The 20,034-nt window shown below is 45.8% G+C and overlaps 1 protein-coding gene across 1 annotated transcript; it reads left to right on the forward strand.

The window, feature by feature from the left end:
• The first annotated feature begins 9,748 nt into the window (after positions 1–9,748).
• LOC135370521 (uncharacterized protein K02A2.6-like) lies at positions 9,749–10,189 on the forward strand. Its single transcript, XM_064604293.1, has one exon. The coding sequence runs from the start codon at positions 9,749–9,751 to the stop codon at positions 10,187–10,189; it is 441 nt and encodes a 146-aa protein (XP_064460363.1).
• The last annotated feature ends 9,845 nt before the right edge of the window (positions 10,190–20,034 follow it).

The raw sequence follows: 20,034 nt of genomic DNA on the forward strand, positions 1-20,034 counted from the left end.
CCAAAGTAGGCCAAATTTCTTACGGTTTCTCGTATGAGCTCCGTGTGCTCTTCTGTCATGTCGGAGCTTAATGTTTCTACAGCAAAATTCGCGCTCCTTACGAAAGCAAGTAAAACAAACAGGATCATAACCAAAAAACAAACAGGCTTCGCATACTACATGGCACACAGAAGGAGGTACAGCCATGACAGGTACAGCCCAAATGAAAGGAGCGCGAGAAGTGGCCCGGAGTGTGAGACTTGCGGGGAAAACCTTCCAATCGGGTGTTCAACACCCTTTGCAGCTACCCGAAAGGGGTGAGGCCAAGTCACTGAAAACACAACGCCACAAACAAGTCTTATTGTCTGCCCCCTCAAACGGTACACAAGTATTCTTCAAACTTCAAACAAGTAGCTTCAAACTGCGAAAGCCCACTGTTCCCCAAAGTGATCGACCGAGCCGACCGTGCTTCTCCAAGTGCCTCCTTTTTTTTCTTTTTTGTCTTCGTTGTCCTCAGCCCATCCTTTCATCGCCACCTTGTCGTCGTTGTGACACCCCGCGCCCTAGAGTACGTCGTCAAAAGTATTGTGCATGTCGAAAACGATATGCGGTTGGTCTGAGGAGCGAAGGCGGTATTCAATGAGGAGGCGAGGACACAGATGACGAAGGGTGGTCAAGAAGAACTCCACTGAATGTGCGTTACGCAGTCTCTCCTTGTGACACCTCAAACGAGCATTAGTGGGCTCCGGACAGCTTAAGTGATCGGGCGGATCATTCTTCATGGCAGGGACTTCTGGTGTATCATTCTTCTTCATTTCACAGATTGTTGAACACTGCCCGTGTATGATATGGGTACTTTTATAGATATTCACATGTCATATAGATATTCGCGTCACCACCAGCAATGGGGTAGAGTATCGCCCCCGACGATGAAACTCCTCAGCCATCCCGTAATAAAGTTGTTGTTTGTTCTCATGTGCCTGCTCACACTCAAACGAGTGCTTCATGGGGTTGAACACTTACCATTGCGCAGTAACCTACTTCTGCTACTATCAATTGTATCAAGAGTGCGCTTATGCTGTTTCCTTCCCGGCGAGTTTTATTAATACGCCATCTCGAATTTCGCGTGATAACTACTCTTTGTATACAACTTCTATCACTGTGTTGGAAAAAACAAGAGTCCTTGCACATTCTTTGCAGTGCTGTGCTACGGTTGCCTTAGTCAGCTAAACATAGTGTGGGGGTGCGCTCAGAGGAAAGTAAAGTTACTTATCATGTCGAGGCTTGTCGTTACGAGTTAGCCTGGAGGTTGTCCCTGCTATGTCTTGTGCTCTGGTTCAAAGATAGTGTCGAAGCTGGTAGTGGACTGGGAATCCCTCATGTATTATAAAGTTGCAGTGCTGCATTGCTTCAGAAACAGTACTATATGATTTTAAAGTGCGTTGAATGTCTTGGTTATTTAGACACTCATTTAAATGATGGCCCGTTTGTTTTCGATGTGACGAGATGCTAACTTTTCTTTCATTGATATTACCACACAGGGGGCGAAATCACTAGGACAAGAACTCGAAAAGGTGAGCCAACATGTGTCAGTGTATTCACATAATCATGATAAGATGCTGGTAACCAGTTGAAAGTACTCCGATCACATAACTCCCGGGAAAATACTATCAGTTTTTCGGTGGTGCCTTAGTCAGGATGGTGGGAAGAACACTTGTTATTTCATTTTTTATGTATTTCTAGATAAACCATGGGTCCTTGCAGACATTACATGGGGTGTGGATGCAACAGACGTAACAAGAATAACATTCTTAAATCTGGTACAAAACAGCAGTGATCAGTATAACATCAACGTTGATCAACTATTAGTATACCACTAAAAGTCTTAAGATGTATAAATTAGATAAAGACAGGAATCATCTGTGATACACATAAACGAAAGGCAGTTCAGACCAACTTAAAAATAGATATACAGGACAAAAAGCATGCAAATCATTTAAAGAAAGTCCACCAATATCATAACACATGTGATTTGAGGTACATGGTGAAAAATAATCAGACAGAAGATACAAAATCAGATCTAAAAATTGTGCTGCAATTAGGTGTTGTATGGAAACTGTTCCGATACCTGTTTATGGAATATCCCATGATCATGAATACCTACAAGCGCGATGAGAAGGTCATCTTAAATGACGTCTGTACAGCATGAAAATCGTTTGCGAAATGAGATGGCAGCTGAACTGGTTGACCCTATTACGGTGATTGCTACGGAGGAGCGTAACCCCTGAACGAGAGATTTGCCGATGCTGTGAGGAAGAAGGGATGGAAAGTTTATATATTGGTAACGTAAAGCTACAATACTGCATTCGTGGAAGCTTACAATGTACCTTTAGTGCAGTCAGATATGTGAAATATGATTAACCACTAGTTATAAAACTTCTACCGCTCTAGAAATGTATCCTTGTAGAGGCTCCCATAAAGCAGAGGTACATTCAAACCTCCGGCATACCGCAAAAATGGCACTCATGTCTTCAATAAAAAAAGCATAATACACATTACACATTGGCTTTCAAGGGTTTCTTGAACCCTCAAAGAATCACAATGGCCCGCACCAAAACACTGTGCCATGCACTTCGAACTTGGACAGAATCAATACACGGAAACGGAAACGCCTTTCTCGTCCATTATTCTGAATCTCAGGTAACTAACTAACGTATACTAACTAACGTAAACTAACTACGTCGACGTAAACGTGGACGCACAAACATACCAATAAAACAATCCTAGCCACAGCTAACCGTAAAAGTAATTAGCTGTGGGCAACCATGGGTTCAACCTGCGGAGTCAACTTACTGGGAAGGAGGGGAGTCACAGTTTCGTTATTGTACATGAACGACAGTCTCTAGTTTATTCGGACAGAGGCCAGCAGGAGACAGAGGCAAATGCGATTGCATGGAAAATTTTACTACGAAGGTGGGTGGTAGAGAGCCTGGACCTGCAGCTTATCCTGCGAATACCTTCACGACTGCGGCAAGTGCACGGGAGGATCAGATATATTTCGAACTGGACATTCCTTGAGTGCGCTATAACACAGGAACGTAAGTTATAAATAGCCGTAAAAAATGAACTACCTACTCCAGAGGTTCCCGGGCATCTTTAAAGACCATATTCGTAAAGCGAATGGTGTCAAGGCGAATCTGAAGCTCAAGGGTGCTGCGCAGCCTGTTTTCTGTAATGCAAGAACAGTTCCCTACCCGTTAAAATGTATAGAAGACGAACTCACTGGGCTCGAAAATATAGGTATCCTGGAAAAGGTACAGCACAGCGAATGGGCGACCCTACTGGTGCCAATAGTCAAGCCAAATGGAAAAGTAAGGTTGTACGGTGACTTCAAAGTACCCCGGAACCGACTAGAGTAGCTTGATGGGCTTCTTGGTACATGACTCAGAGAACAAGGAGCAGTCAAAACAGGGACAGAGACACAAGACGACACACAAACAGAGGCTCCTTTGTGTCTTTGTCCCTGTTTTGACTGCTCCTTGTTCTCTGAGTACCCCTGAACCGCTGGTTGGAGGTAGACAAACACCCTCTGCCAAAGCTGAAGGAATCTTCTCTGCACTGAGTGGGGGCAAGCATTTCTAAAAAAGTTGACTTGCAGCTAGCTTATCTGTATTTGGAAGCAAATGAAGAGCAACAGAACCTCTTGAAACTCAACACCCACCGAGAACTTTGCAGGTTCAAACGTCTGCCATCTAGCATTACAAGTCCCCCAGCAGTATGGCAAAGAACGATGGAACAAGCGTTACAAGGGATTCAAGGAGCGTTTTTCTAGATGAGATCTGTGTGACTGCACCCACGGAAGATCAGCACTATGAAAGGACTGGAGAGAGAAATCTTAGAGAGATTGCACGAGTGTGATCTCAATGTGAACCGTCAGAAGTGTTCACTTTTTCAGGGAGCAGTACATTACCGTGGCTACATAATTGATGCAGCGGCAGTGCACAAGGCACCTGATAAAGTACAGGCAGCACTGGATGCACCCCAGCCACAGAATATCAGTCAAGTCGAAACTGCGTCAACTGCGAAAATGCTTTCAAGGCTACCAGAGGTCATGGCATCCGACAGAGTACTAGCACCGTTCTCTGACACCTTGCCTGTCGTTTTAGCAACAAGATGCCTCACCAGTTGGAGTATCAGCTATTCTGTCTCATCCAAATGACAAGAGAGGCCAATAGCGTTTGCGTCAAGGACACTGTCGCAGGTAGTCTCAGATCGAGAAAGAGGCTCTGAGCATTACGTTCGGTGTAAAGAAGCTCTTCGAATTTTTACTGACACATCACACGCCTTTGATCTCAACATTTGGACCAGTGAAGAGCATCCCTATCCTAGCGACTTCCAGAATCAAACATTATGCTCTGCACCAGCATGGGTTTCAGTACATAAAGCACCCTAATACAAAACTGCATGGCAACGCAGCTGCATTATCGCGACTTCCCTGCTCCAGTGAAAAATATGCACAACTGGATGAGGCTGAACTGTTTCAAGTAGAACAAGTTAATACCTAACCTGTGACCTACAAAGAAATTGCCTCAGCAACCAAGCAGGACCCAAAACTGCAAGAATTGGGTCGTGAATTCCGAACTGGCGTCAGCAAAGCTAATAAGTGGAAATGGGGTGGAGCTCCCGAAGAGCTCACGCTGCAACAGGACTCATCCTTCGAGCACACAGAGTGTTAATTCCAAAGACGCGTCGCAGCAATGTCACTGTAGCGGGCCGTGGACAACGACGAAGATGCCCACGCGCCTGGAGCACCTGCCTCAGTTCCACCAGCGCGGCCATGGAGATAGGCCACCATCATCGCCTCTCCGTGGCATACCATCACTGACGGTCGGGACTCATGTAGAGGAATACCACCGTCCTGCCGGTTTCGGCAGTCAACACAGCTAACGCAGCCTCACTTCCTGGGACCATACGAGCTCTGGCTCCCGTGCCGGTTACGGCACCCCAGACGACTTCAGCGCCCGTCCACGACTTCAACGACTTCGCCCCTCATCGACCTCTTCCTGCCACGTGCGCTGTGCCGTGCCTCGAAAAGGATCAATGGACATGTCCAGCAGTGCGCGTCATTCACGGTCGCTCTTGCTTCTCCGTCCTGTGTCGACGTGATTCCTCGACCTTTCTTGTCGCCGCTCCGCGTCTGAGGGGGGAGCACAGTAGCGGGCCGTGGAGATAGGCCACCGGCATCGCCTCTCCATGGCGTACCATCACTGTCGGTCGGGACCAAGACCTACTAAATAGAGAGAAGACCTAACCACTCCGCGCTCCCGCCCCAAAAAACGCACTGAAACTTTTGTTCGCGATGCTCCCGCGAGGGGGCACACAAAGCCCTCTGTTCTTTTGGGCGGTGGACTACACGATGGTCCCGAGATAACGCTGGTTTAAGACTTTTTTGCTTCAAATATTCGCATTATACTGTACGGTACGACACGGTATGTGACTCTCTTACGACTGTAAGTCGTTTTCTCTGCGGCCAGTACCATATTATGCGTTTAAGCAGTTGTTTACGGAGTGTCCATGAAATCGCGCTCAATACCCGACACATCAGCGTAATTCAGCTCGTTAAACAAGCATTCGCAGCAACGAAATCGGATGTTTTGCCTATATTTAGACGTAAATATGCTGCGATGGTTAACCTAGTTCTTTTTGTGGTAAATAAATACGGCGGTCGATTCCGTGCGATAACTAATTAGCGGTCCGATGACACGCACGTGACTTCCCAGTTCGTACCCTTAGAGCTAGTTCCGCATAATAAGACGAAACATGGTAAATCAATAACAGACCAAACAAGCTCAGAGTATGAAAATTCTATTCACAAGAGACTACATGCTCAACAACCCACATCAATTTACAACTTCAGCACTTTTCGAGAGAGAGGTTTGTTCTGCACTTTTTCTTTGCATTCTCTGCTGCTATATCGACTGTTATGTTAGTCAGATATGGCCTTCCGAACTTTTTTAGGACAAGTTTTGCCAACTCTGTTCTATGTGCTACACTGCTATCGCTGCTGCATGCGAACAGTGGATTTTCAATTACAACAGGAGCGAGTCTGTTAACAAACCAGTTCAGCGGTTTTTGCATTTGCAACAGCGTGCTTCTCACAGTACTTGCTGCTTCTTCAAGCTTAAGTAAGAAGCCCACAAACTCTAAACTGGGGTATGATAGTCCACCGCGATAGAGGTTGTTGATAATTGCAACGGTCGGTCCATCGCTTGCTTCACTCTTGAGCCGAACCAAGCAACCCGCGCACTTCATTCTGTTTTCCACAGCCTTGACCAGGTAGCCGCCAATAAGCGATATTGTTGATGCTTTTAGCCCGGGTGGTGCTGGCACTGCAGAAACAACAACGTTCAGAATGCGTGCACAAAATTATTGCATCTCTCCTCTTGCCTGGCTTCTTTTGAAGATCATTAAAGTACGGCTGCAAAAGTTCTTCTGCCTTTGGTGGAGGACACTGAAGGGTGGCAGCTGAGCTACTTTTGAGAAGCCCAGTCATTTGAATGTCAGTGTTTTGGTCATTGGCATTCAGAGAAGGCTTTAGGAGGCCTGTTGCTACAATTTTCTGTAGTGCGGAAAGGGCAGCATATGCGTCTGTCTGGTCGTTTGACCCGTTCAGTTGTCGCACTGCAGAAAACAAAGATTCTACCTCATCTGATGAGTACTTAAATGTTAAAACATATTTGAAGCCGCGAGTGAGCAGGTGGCGAGTGCACAACACTGTTGCCTTCGTTGTAACCACCAAGGCTTCGTAGGTTGCAGGGGACAAGAAGGCTGCCTTGGCTGGTGCAGTTTCTTTCCAGTGATCAATGTACTCGAGGAACGTTTCTTCGAGCCATGACAGCCTAAGACAAAACACCTGAATGTTAGCTGATGTGAAAGAAAAGGGAAGTACCTGATTGATGAAAACACGAACCGCTCGTCATTTGCACAATAAAATGGCATCCTTGTTGGATCACGACTGAAGACGTGGAAAGTGGTGCTTTTTATGTTGTGGAGCGTAAACCACTTGAAGACCATCTCCAGGAATTCTATTGTTGGCAGGCTGCCCTCGAACCCAGGTACCCCAATTTCTGATCCATGATCTCGTAGGTATTTCAGCACAGCTGTGACCTGGATCAAACAAATCACAAGTTCCATACTTGCCCCGAGTATTACATGCAATATATATCTCACCTCCGGCTTGAACACGTCTACAGCTCGTTTCACGTTCATCTTCTCGAGGTTCGTAGGAAAGAGGTGCTTCCGAGTCAGGCCTCGTACCAGCTTAAACCCAACCTGCTTCTGCTGGAGTTCCAGAAGTGCCCTCAAGTACTTTGGGTCAATGAACTCTCCATTGTTGCAGAACAATCGGTTGGCTGCCAGGAACTGGGACCTTATATTCTTCAGGATGTGACAATAGTCAAACGACAAAAATAAGTGTCGTTCTTCATCGAGTGGGTGCCTGCAGAGAAGACGGAAGTTTTGCAACACAACCATTTTTCTAATGGACTCTGCGAAAGGACGTACTGAATAATAGGACAGACTGGTCCACCAGACAGTATAGAGAAGAGTTTGGTGTTTGTAGGATGGTTGTCAGCAACAATGCGTAGTGCCCTGAAGCCTGCCTGTTCCACACTCTGGAGAACTTTCATTGCAATCTCATGCAGCTTTGCGCCTGTCAGAGCTCTTGTAAAAAAGTACCCAACGGGTATCCTGAAACATAAGTATTACGAGATGAAATCGTGTCCATGACGAGAATAGCTCCGTCAGCACACCTGTAATGTGTAGAGAGTCCCACAAACATGAAGCAGAGCAAATGAGTAGCAACTTCTTTCTCGCCACTGCCTGCAGAGCCAGACGCGTCAACTGATACCAGCCCATGGACTTCATCAGCCTGACGTTGATAAAATGTCCCTGGCCTGATAGACATCTCGTCCAAGATGAGAGATCCAAAGCGTGCCTGCAAGCACCAATTATTGGTCATAACTGGTAATAGATAACTGTACATGCTGGAAGGTACCTGTTCACAGGTGATCTGTGAGGCTTCTTTCTGGAGTCTTTGCTTGATCATGGATGTCACAACCCTGCCAGTGCACGAGCGCAAGTACCTTTTCAGCGTGGAACGGCTGGGGAGCTTCAGGAGCTTTGAACCTCTTATTAGGCAATATGTAGACGGGGACTTCGCATACCACAGGATGCAGTGGCGCAAGGTTTCCTCTTTCCAACGTGGTCTCTTGGACTTCATGTGTTTCAGTTGCTCTTTGAGGAAAAGTGCACCGGGGTCACCATCTCTTGCCATTTCATGGCAAGTACAAGAAACGTTGTGAGAAGAAATTATTGCACACTGCAACAGATCTCGTACTGCTCATGCAATGACATTCTTACCAGGAGCAATGCCACGTTGTTCTCCTTCATGGTCCTGTTCGATTCTTCGTCTCTCTTGGCGAGTGATGCTAGTTTTAAACGAACTTCAACGAGGCTTTTCTTCAGCTTCCGGCACCTTCGTGCCAAGGTGTCAATCTTTGTCAGCATTTGGTTGAGCTTCTTTGTTGTGAGGTTGGTTTGTGATGATATCTGTCGACGTGGTCTCGTTGTAGCCGCTAGTGCTGGATTACTGATTTCACCAGTACAGTTCCCTTCTGCTGGGTCACACTCCACCTCTGTCAGGGGCTGCCGATTGAAAGTGGGGTCCCTGTTTTCATCTGCTTCTTGGAGAGGCTGTCTCTTGGGGGCACCTGAGGAGCGCCTGCATAAAAGTTTATTAAGCGTTAAACAAATACGGTGCAGAAGCGTGCGAACATTACTTTTGCCGTTCTGCTGGTCCCCCAGTATTCTCTGCCCTTTGTTTTGGGGCTTTTCGTGGTTTCTTTGGGCAGGGCTGCTTGTAGCTTGGGTACTGTGGAAAAACTGAAGGCACGGCTGTTGGCTTGAGCTTTCTTATCTTCAGCCCTTCCTTGTAGTCCTCGGGCATAAAGTGCCGCGAGCACACCTGGGATCGGTCGTTTGGTCGCCACAGCTCGTTGTTGCGGCCTATGTGTAATAAGATTCCTTATCGTTAGAAAGGCGCTCGCAATCACTTGGGAGAAGGGGCTGTACTTTAGAAAAGCAGAAGCATGCTACTCACCAGACCTTGAAATAGTCTTAATCCACGCGTCACGAAGCCCGGACGACGGGAACTCGTGAAACGAAACTTTTTCATCTCGCACCTTGTTCCCGTCAGACTTGCAGATGGGCACGCAACAGTAGACCATGTGAACAGTTCACCAAATGGCACACGCGAAACTAACAATTACAACTGCTTAACAAGCGCTGATAACGACAGCAGCATGCCAAAGTCGGAAGTAAACACGCCCACGGCGAGTGATGGGCAGGCTACACGCTACACGGGTGCACGGAGGACAGTGGTTTAGCAGCGCCACTCCTCGCGGCAGCGTCGGAATTACGTACTGCCAGGGCGGCCGGGGAGGAGCGCGTAGTGGTTAGGTCTTCTCTCTATTTAGTAGGTCTTGGTCGCGACTCATGTAGAGGAATACCACCGTCCTCTACATCCTCATGGAACTGCACCGCGGCACTTCGGAATGTCAGGAATGAAGGCACTCGCGAGAAGTCAGGTGTGGTGGCCAGGCATTGATACGGATATAGAAGACATGGTGAATAGCTGCACGGGGTGCATACAACACAAGAATATGCCGCCCTTGTGTTTGATACTTCAATGGGAGCAGCCAGAAGCACCATGGCAAAGAGTGCATATAGACTATACAGGGCAGGGCCTATGGACGGCAAGTACCATTTCATCTGCATGGACGCTTCGTCAAAGTGGCCGGAAGCGATTTGGACCCCGTCAACAAGCACAAGCAATACTATAGAGTTGCTTTCTGAAGTGTTCAGCAGATGTGGCTTTCTAGAAACACTCGTAAATGACAACCGGCCACAGTTCAAATCAAAGGAGCTTGAAGGCTTTCTAGGAAGAATGGTTATTAAACACAAAGTCACAGCCCCGTTTCACCCAGCAACAAATGGACGAGCAGAGAGATACCTCCAAACTATCAAGCTGTGCCTAAAAAATGGAACACTCGGTGGCAAGGCTGACGGACAGTTTGCGGAACTTCCTTATGGAGTATCCAAGGACGCCAACGGCGGCTACGGGGAAGTTGCCTGCAGCATTGTTTCTTGACCGAGAAATCTGCACATTGGTATACATGGTCAAGCCTGTGACAGTTACTAAAAAAACGTGCAGTGAAGAACCGAGATATGACAAAGGCGAAAAGTTACTGGCACGCAAGTATGGCTGCGGGAAGAAACGGACTTGCGGGGTAGTGGTCAAGTGCTTAGGCCCTCGTATCCACATGGTACTAGTAAATGGTAAAGCTTGGAAACGGCACATAAACCAAATGCACCCTTGAAGCGAAAATACTGACATTTGCAAGAGGCAGTACATAAACACGTCGGTACGTCGGTGCTTCCATGGCTTGAATGGAGCATGTGTGACCAGGAAATAGTTGGCAGCTGGCAGCAAGGGGCTTCTTAAAAGATCTTACATCTTGCGATAACAGAGGTCTGGTAACTGTAACCTGAAGTGGAAGGTCAGTGAAACCAGCGGACAGCCTTACCTCCTAAAAAGGGAGAAATGTTATAGCTGCTTCTGATAGCAGTAAGAATGTAGCGTCCCCTGGAAGTGAGCCACGAGAGAGAGCGTTCGTACGGGCCTGGGTCGATGTGTGTGTTTATGACCAGCGTGTCAAGATGGCACCAGGCGTTGCCTGTTAAATCGTTCTTGTCACTAGTCCCCACCAGTTCTGTGTAATTTGCTTAAGACCAATAAAAGAATACAACAATCCCCATGCGCAACATTGATTAAAAAGATGACTGCCCACCTCCGAATAAAATAACGCAATGCGGTTTTGCAGCAGCTGATATGTGAGGCTTTCAAGTACTATCTGTCCTCAAATGAACCCAGTAAGCTTGGTGGGGCTAGAGATACATCACGCAAAACATGGGAACTTTGTGCATCTCGCCGCGTTCTTGTTACATTTCAACGGTATCCCGTACGTGTTACGACGGTAATCTTTAAACAGTATGCCATACTGAGAGGATTCTACCAACACTACATTCAAGAAAGCGCGCCCACCGACTAAGAAGAATAGGGGCCTAAAGTTAGTGCTTTATTAGTGCTCTGCCGTCATGTTGTGAGGGCGGCTTTGCCTCTTTTATCCAACCCCTTCTTCGAGCGAGAAATATGCTGCTTATTCAAACGCTCATATATGTCACTCTTCATGAGCTTAATTGAAATTTTGTTGACGAATTCGGAGCGCTATGACAGGCACCTACACTCACAGGCAAAAATCTAGAGTCGCATGGTTTCACAGTGGTTTGTAGTACTGGTGCCATTTTGAACGTGGAACCATTTGGTGACTTGAAAGTGGAGCAAGTTTCATGCCGGTTCCACTGGAACTCATCCAGTGGTCCCTAAAAGGTTCTGGATTTAGCCACTTAAAAGCTCAGACCACTGGATGTTCGACTTAAAGTGGCGTAGAATAACTTTCAACACAGTGTTTCCTTTCCGTAAAACAGAGTACAGCAGCATCTCCGTGTGAAGTAGGCGTCAGGACATCGATCCCACAACGGCTATAATTATGTCCCGATTATTGTCCACGATGTGAACACATTAGAATAAAAATGACAATCGTAATGCACCGCATAGCAGCGCATATACCGCAGAGATATATACCAGAAACTACTGAAATCCCGAAGGCGAAATGGGAATCGGCGACTATTCTCTAGAGAGCTGGCCTGAAATTTTCCCTCTCCCTCGCGCGCCCTGGGCGCGCACCAATGGGAGGACGCGTGGGCGGTGTCGGCTGAGTGCCATCTGGGAGCAGAGGTTCGAACGTAGACGGGGACGTGCTTTTGGCAATGCTACATCCACTGGGTCGTTCCATCCACCATGGCCCTAAGTTGGCCCGTGAGATGGCGCTGCTCGATCTGTGACGCGCGTTCCTTGGGACCGCGAAAATGGTCCTGATAAGTCCTGAGTCATGATCCCATTTCTGTCTCTCTTTTTTTTTTTCTTCTTCTTCTTCTTCTTTTTCTGTTTTCGTGGAATGAATTGACGGATTTTGACGGCTCGTGTGTTCGCCTGTCTTTGCTTTTAATAAACGTTTCATGATCGGCGTCCTTGAGCGATGCCCGCGTTTGTTTGTTTGTTTTTGCTTTTAATGAACGTTTTATGATGGCTTGTTTTTGCTTTTAAACGTTTTATAATTGGCGTCCTCGAACGATGCTCGCGTTTGTTCGTTTCTTTTTGCTTTTTATGATAGCTTGATTCATTGCCTGTTAGGCGCGGACTTGGGATGGTGCGTTTGCGGCGTCCTTGGGCGATGCCCGCGTTTGTTTGTTTTATTATATATACGGAACACGCGTTGTTAGAGTGATCTTGATAAGACGTCCTCGCAATTGTTGCGCCCGTGTTTGGGTGATAGTAGGGCGTTCTTTGGCGTGTGTGTGTGTGCCTTCTTTTTTTATTGAGTATGTCATGCGATTCGTGTGCGATGCGCTGTGGACCGGGACACGGCCGGTGAGAGGTATACCCCGTTTTTGTTTCTTGGTCGTTTCGCGGGACAATGCGTCATTATGGACTGTTTCCCTCTGCGTTTTTTTTTCCCTCTTTTTCATACCCCCTTTTTGTCTTCACTGCGTCATGCGACACGTGTTGTTACGAAAGGAATTTGATGAGATGCCATGCCCGTGCCGCTTTGTGCGTATGTTTAGATAATGCTGACAGAAGACTCTAGTTCTTTTCTCCCTTTTACTGAACATGATGCCACACATGTTGTTACAAATGACTCTGACGAGACGCCCAGGCCGTTCTTGTGCGTATGTTTGGTAATGCTGGCTAATGACGAAAGAAGACTACTTTTTTGGTGGTTTCTTTCATTAAACTTTTGGTGGCACCGTACCGCTGTCAATCGACCAGGCGCGCATCATCTTTCTATGTGAAACCAGGAGACGCATGCAGCTTACCACAGCAGGCTGCCAAATTAATGCACATGACATTTATAGCAAAGAACTGCATGGATAGGCTTTTGTTGGCGATGACAACAGTACATGTGGTCGAGGGCGGTCCTCTGAAACGCGTGCCGTAATGCCTCGGTAGTGGAGTACACTGTTGTTTTTATATGCTGTAGCATATCATGATGCGTACTCATGCAAAATGACATCCGACTGTCATTTTATAGGATTAATGGCAGTGAAATGAGAGTCCGGGACATTTCATCGAACGTCGTTTGGTCAAAAGCCGTTTGATCGAACGCGGGACATTTGGACGAAAGCCATTTGATCGAACGCCGTTTGATCGATTTTTTTATTGGATCGCTTGTAACGTTGATGTAACAAAAAAACAAGAAGAAAAACAAAAGAAAGCGTCAGTCCTAGATGCTGTTATCCTAAGGAATATTTAACTATGTGTAATACGCTTGCCCGTTATCACATTCCTCATCCTAACCCACTTCTTCGCATCCAGAAAGCGGTCCATGTGCCTGGGTTGTTCACCCTCTCCCGTTCGACAACTTGATAGGTTTTTCCTCTCTGACAGATAGTGACTAAACATGGCATACATGCCTTTCACACCTAGTCCCCCAACGCTTTGTCAAATAATAAAATGTCAAATAATAATTGTCAAATGATAATGTCAATTATCAAATAATAAACAACTTTGACAAATAAATAAATAAATGACATTCTTTAATGGTATATTTGCGTCGAACGTGGACAAATTTTAACAATGTATTATTAATGTTTGTAGTCAATAACTGACATTGTATAGGAGAAAGAACAATTTTAGTTTATTTACTTTGCGCCTATGTGCAAGTAAATCTAAATTTAGTTCTTGCAACATACATGGAACCGAAGAAGTCCCTCGAAACCCTGACAATATAAGCCGGGGAGCTGATCTTTGTACTTTGCATAATGTAAAACCCAGAGACTAGGGAACACGAAAGGACAGACACAAACACGAAGTCTCAAACACAGCTGAAAATTTTACTTCACATACAAGAATTATATACAACATGTGAAGTAAAATTTTTAGTTGTGTTTGAGACTTCGTGTTTGTGTCTGTCCTTTCGTGTTCCCTAGTCTCTGGGTTTTACATTATGCATCATCTTCACCAGCTCGCTTGCTTCCTAGTCATTTTTTCTTTGTACTTTGTCTACTTTTCCCTTCTTCTTCTTTTTTCTTCTTTTTTTTTATTGCGTACATGTGTAAGGATCCCAGACTGCAGATGCATACGCTCTTATTTTGGTAACCTTAATATAAAATTAAAGAATTGGACAAAAATATGCCTTTATCTATAAGTTTACACAGTTGCCTTTGGTTCCTTTAAGATAGAAGTCTACAGCGTTCCCTGGGAAAATATCGCGGTTACCTATACATTAAGAGTACATATGCCTTTTATATGTTTTGTTGTAACCTCTAACCAGGGTAGTGACTTGTGGCCAAATTTACCTCATAATTTATTATTTAAGTTTAACCCTTTATTGTGGGTGCTGGTTAGAACAGGGAAATGGCGGGCAACATATGAGAGAGAACACTGTATGTGTGTGGAGAGAAAAAACAGTACAATCAAGTCAAGGTTTGTGCCAGAATTATGTATTTTTGAATGCTTACACGATACATAAATCAGGATAGATACAATCAGATACATTCAGTAATGTCAAAATGCAGCCCTTCACGATAATGCTATACACCACATTTATAAATACGTACAGTCCAAATCAGGTTGAGCTGTTTGGGTTAGCTGACTGGAGCTACAAGGCTGTTCTTGCTGTGAAACATTTCTTGGCAGTGAACCTGTTTGGCAAACAAAAATACTTTACTCAATATGATAGTATTAGATTTCGTGTTTTTCTCAGTCATGGCAAGGCACATCTGTAGCTGCATTTGTGAATACACCACACTGGTACCAAAAGAAGCATTAGTTTCCTATTGTTTCAAAGAAGCTGTTTTTCTTTCCGTGCGACTTTTCAAACAGAGCATTATAGCTGTGGACGCTGTACTTTGAGTAGGATAGCATTGTGGCTCAGACGTATATGGAGTACAAGCAAAGCAAGAAACTGTGCACATACTAATACAATGAAATTTACTGCATAAAAATTGCAACTCTTACTGTCTATGTTGTGGCTTAGCGTTCCTCGACTTCAGCGCTCCCCTATCGATTCCATTTTCTTTTGGATTACTTATTAGCGACTAACACTTTCATGCGAAATTTGTTTCAAAACAGTTAGCACCGCGCACTGTCCATCCTGTCGTTTTTATTACCTGAAATCTAACCGAGAAAACGCCATTACGGCCTTCGCAGTCGAGATACCTATGGACTAGTGATTGGTGGACTAGGTTTGCGGCAAGCTTGTGTTTTTTTTTTTTTTTCTTACCCACCTATTTCACAAAGTCCAGAGTGCTTTCCCGGAGGATGCTCGCGGTAGCAGCACAATATTCTTTTCGGCATACCCGCTTCGTTGGTCTCACATATATACTCTGGGCAGTCGCAGTGTCCACCAGTGCACCTACCGCGGCGTACCCCATGGATGTCCGTATTCTGAAACAGCATGGCCGCCTGAGACAGTAAGCAAGTTTCAACGACGTGGGTGTCCACTAGCCGCAAGCAGTCAGCTTACCTGCTTCGGCGCGAAGGCACCGCAGGAATACCGGATTACCACAAGCAGCAAGTCGGAGTTCGAACCCCAAATGATCGCTAAGAATTTAAATGCAACGCAACCGACCGCGTCCGTTGTTCTCGACTTGTTCGCACGGCACACTTCACATGACAACACACCTTAGTTGAAGAAAGATAAAGAGTCACGTGGCAGCGCGAGCGCTCGGACAAGTCACGCGGGCTGTTTTTAGAAGTTGTCACCGTTGCCTTTATTTTCAGGGAACACCGAATTTACAAGTGACGCTGTTTCGGAATGTAGTCGTCACCTCTAAAAATGGGCTGTAACCTTTCCTGCCACTCGTTGTAACCGCAATGTAGGACTGTAACCTTTCGAAGAGGAAAGAGTACCTTTTATGCTAGAAGTTACGGCTTCTTATACGCAACGTTTACGGTTACCAGATTAAGAGTGTACTCTAAGCAAGGTTGAACTAAGGTTTTATATGGCTGTTAATTTAATATCATTATTTTGTACCATGACGAAACTTCCTTCGTAGCATTCACAGACTTCGAGTTTTTTGCGCACATATGGCTATCCCATTTCAGATGGTTCCCTTTAAATTTGTCGCCAGCAATGAAAAGGGTGCCCAGAAGAGGCACAGACTATCGGCTGCTCGCAACCTGAGGCCATTTGCTTCAATATGTGTCCTACGGTTCGCCGGATTCTTCCGCATTGTTCTATTCAGCTGTGCTGTTCGTGCATGACAAAGGGCTGCAAATAACCAGAGGTCTCCCCTGTTTAGTTAAGAAAAAGCAAGAAAAAAAGGAGAAGCAGAGGACACTGATTGCCTGCTTCGGTATGCTCGAGTCAAAAGTTACAGGAAAGAGGTGCTAAGGGCACACTGGGAGCTTTTAACTCCATTAGAACAAACGTCTTTCGAACAAACGGCGTCGACCAACCGGCTTTCGATCAGACGGCTTTCGACCAAGCGGCGTTCGATCAAACGGCTTCGATCAAATGGCGTTCGAACAAATGGGCGGACACCGGAGTGGTTATACAGAATGGCCCGATATGTATCACGCGTCGCATGTCGATATCACGTAAGCTGAACCCCCCAACCGTTTTATAACCACCGGCTGAGCGCCGATATCACGATATTGGAAATCAGTGCTTTGTCGGCGGATAAGTGAGTGACAGAAGACGAAGCATCAGAGATAAAACGTGAAATTTAATTCAGTTAACTTCCCCGCGCGCAAACAGCTTTGGGATCATGTATCAACGTCAGCCACAGATATATATACATAGGTTGGCACACTGCACACTAACGCATGTGCTTTGCTACATTCAGGATATGATTGCGCGATTGTTGCGAATATTTGCACTGTTGCGATTGCAAAGAACTGCAAAACACGCCTTCGCCAAGAACCTAAAGTGCCGATAAACTGATTCTAACACAACAACAACAATAATAACGTCTAAAATGCTAATACGCCAATTCTAACGTCTATAATACCCACACTATAATTCTAACATGACCTAACGTCTAAAATGCCAGCAGACTAATTCTAATCTGACCTAACATCTAACATGGTGGCAAGTTTATTCTAACGGTGAGCAGTTGTCCAACGGGCAATTGTCTGGTGAGCAACTGTCCGGCGGCGTTCCATGAAACGGCGTTCGATAAAATGGCGTCGATGGCGTCGTCGATGGCGTCGTTCTTGAACATTCTATCCCACACAGTGGACAGAAAGGAATGTCAGGCCATTGCCCTGGCCCTGCAACGGAAGGTCTTAAAATTGGTGCCTGTACCTAAAACAAGTGGACTCGTCTCGAGAGGTTGACGACTCTTGGGTTAGACTGTCATAAAAACCGCTGCTGAACTTGTACGCAGCACTCTCGAAAGAGTTCTCGTCCAGCAAATAGTATCTTTGTTGTCCGATTTGCCCAGTCGATTGACAGCGGTACGGTGCCACCAAAAGTTTAATAAAAGAAACCACCAAAGTAGTCTCCTTTCGTCATTAGCCAGCATTACCAAACATACGCACAAAAACAGCCTGGGCGTCTCTTCAAAGTCCTTTGTAACAACATGTGCGGCATCATGTTCAGTAAAAGGGGAAAAAGAACCAGTCTTCTGTCGGCATTATCTAGACATACACAAAAAAACGGCACGGGCATGGCATCTCATCAAATTCCTTTCGTAACAACACGTGTCGCATGACGCAGTGAATCAAAAAGGGGGTATGAAACACAGAAAAAAAAACGCAGAGGGAAACCGTCCATAATGACGCACTGTCCCGCGAAACCATCAAGAAACAAAAACGGGGTATACCTCTCACCACAGCGCATCGCACACGAATCGCATGACATACCTAAATAAAAGGGAAGGCACACACACGCCAAAGAACGCCCTACTATCACCCATACACGGGCGCAACGATTCAGAGGACATATTATCAGGATCACTCTAACAACGCGTGTTCCATATATTTAATAAAACAAACAAACGCGGGCATCGCAAAAGGACGCCGCAAACGCGCCATTCGAAGTCCGCGCCTAATAGGCAACGAATCAAGCCATCATGAAAAGCAAAAACTAACGAACGAACAAACAAACGCGGTCATCGCTCAAGGACGCTGAAAACTTGCAACGGATATGTTCATCGTCCGCGCGTAACAACAGGTAATGAATCTAGCCATCATAAAACGTTCATTAAAAGCAAAAACAAACAAACAAACGCGGGCATCACTCAAGGACGCCTATCATAAAACATTCATTAAAAGCAACAACAAGCGAACATAGGAGCCATCAAAATCCGTCAAGTCATTCCACGAAAACAGAAAAAAAAGAGAGAGAGACAGAAATGGGATCGTGACTCAGTATTTATTTTCGCGGTCCCAAGGAACGCGCGTCCCTAGGTTCACAATCACAGATCGAGCAGCGCCATCTCACGGGCCAACTCAGGGCTGTGGTGGGTGTAACGACCCAGTGGATGTAGCATCGCCAAAAGCACGTCGCCGTCGACGTTCGAACCTCTGCCCCCAGATGGCACTCAGCCGACACCACCCACGCGTCCTCCCATTGGCGCGCTCCGGGTGGGTGGGGCGCGCGAGGGAGAGGAAAAATCTCAGGACAGCTCTCTAGAGAATAGTCAACCGCCCTCACAACGGCATTTGTTTTTACTGTTTTTGCCATCTTCTCGTGCGAATGCCACCTAACTTTTACAACGCCAGTTTGTACGAACTTAACTCGGGAATTCGCAGAGTAGAGGTCGCATTTTTAACCCACCAGTGCGAAGTGTGCAGAAACTACTCTAGTTCATGATCTGTCCTACCACAGTTCCGGTTTGTTTTATGCCGCCCTTCATCCTTCCCTCCTTTCTACCTTAACAAAATAGTGAAACGCTTTATAACTATCGCGAGTAGCGGTTAGTGCTCCAGGTGCTTACTTTCGCTACCTCGTTTAAAGAGAATGTCCATACTTTTCCAGGATTTCACCAGCGCCTACAAGTCCGCCTCAAAGGTAAGGCACAGAGCTACCTGTAGCAACAACAACGACAGCTAAATTGTATGATAATTGTTGATTGTTGATTCTTGTATGATAATTGTTGATAATTGATTGTAAAATTGTATGATATCGTTTTTCACGGGTTCTTATTAACCACAGTTGTTGCTGCCTCCATATAGAGAAAATGCCTGAGTGTGTGCTCAATGGAAACGACGATGGGTCCTGGAGTTCATGCAAAATGTATATTTTGAGAGCGAATTCCAGCAGATAACCCAAGGTTTTCCTACACATTACTAATCACAACGGGATATATCTACAATGTGTTCTGTGTGATATAACTGAAAAACTCCGCATATTTCTTCATTGTGGCGGTCATGATAAGTCGTATTTGAGTGGGAATGTTTTTTGAGGGCCAGCTCAGGCGAAAATGAGACGGGCACAGTGCTTGGTGCATATAAAGACTAACTGTGACATAATTTGGATGAGTTTTCCGCAATTACAACGCGATCCTTTTCTTTGGCTCCCGTACACGGCCGATTGTCCCGTAAATGGCTACCTTCTTAGTCAGCTTTCGACTTACTTGCAATTTTGCAATCACCAGGCGCAACTGAGAGTCACGTGCACGTACGAGCACGTTCCTTCCATGTAAATTTCACTCTCGTCGTCTCTTTCACTCTTTCGGCTGGACAGTCCAGTCGCTAATTATGGTAAATAAAGTGCTGTGCTCTTCGCCGAAGGAACAGATAAGCTGTGAACAAATTTGTCTGGTACCGCAGGACGCCAGTTGATTCACTCGTGCGGAACCAGATGGTTGACTCTCTGAACTGATCAGGCACTGGGAGCAAAAGTCGTGTGGGCTCGAAGCATT

Source organism: Ornithodoros turicata, chromosome 10 (genome assembly GCF_037126465.1).
Source record: "Ornithodoros turicata isolate Travis chromosome 10, ASM3712646v1, whole genome shotgun sequence".
NCBI lineage: Eukaryota > Metazoa > Arthropoda > Arachnida > Ixodida > Argasidae > Ornithodoros > Ornithodoros turicata.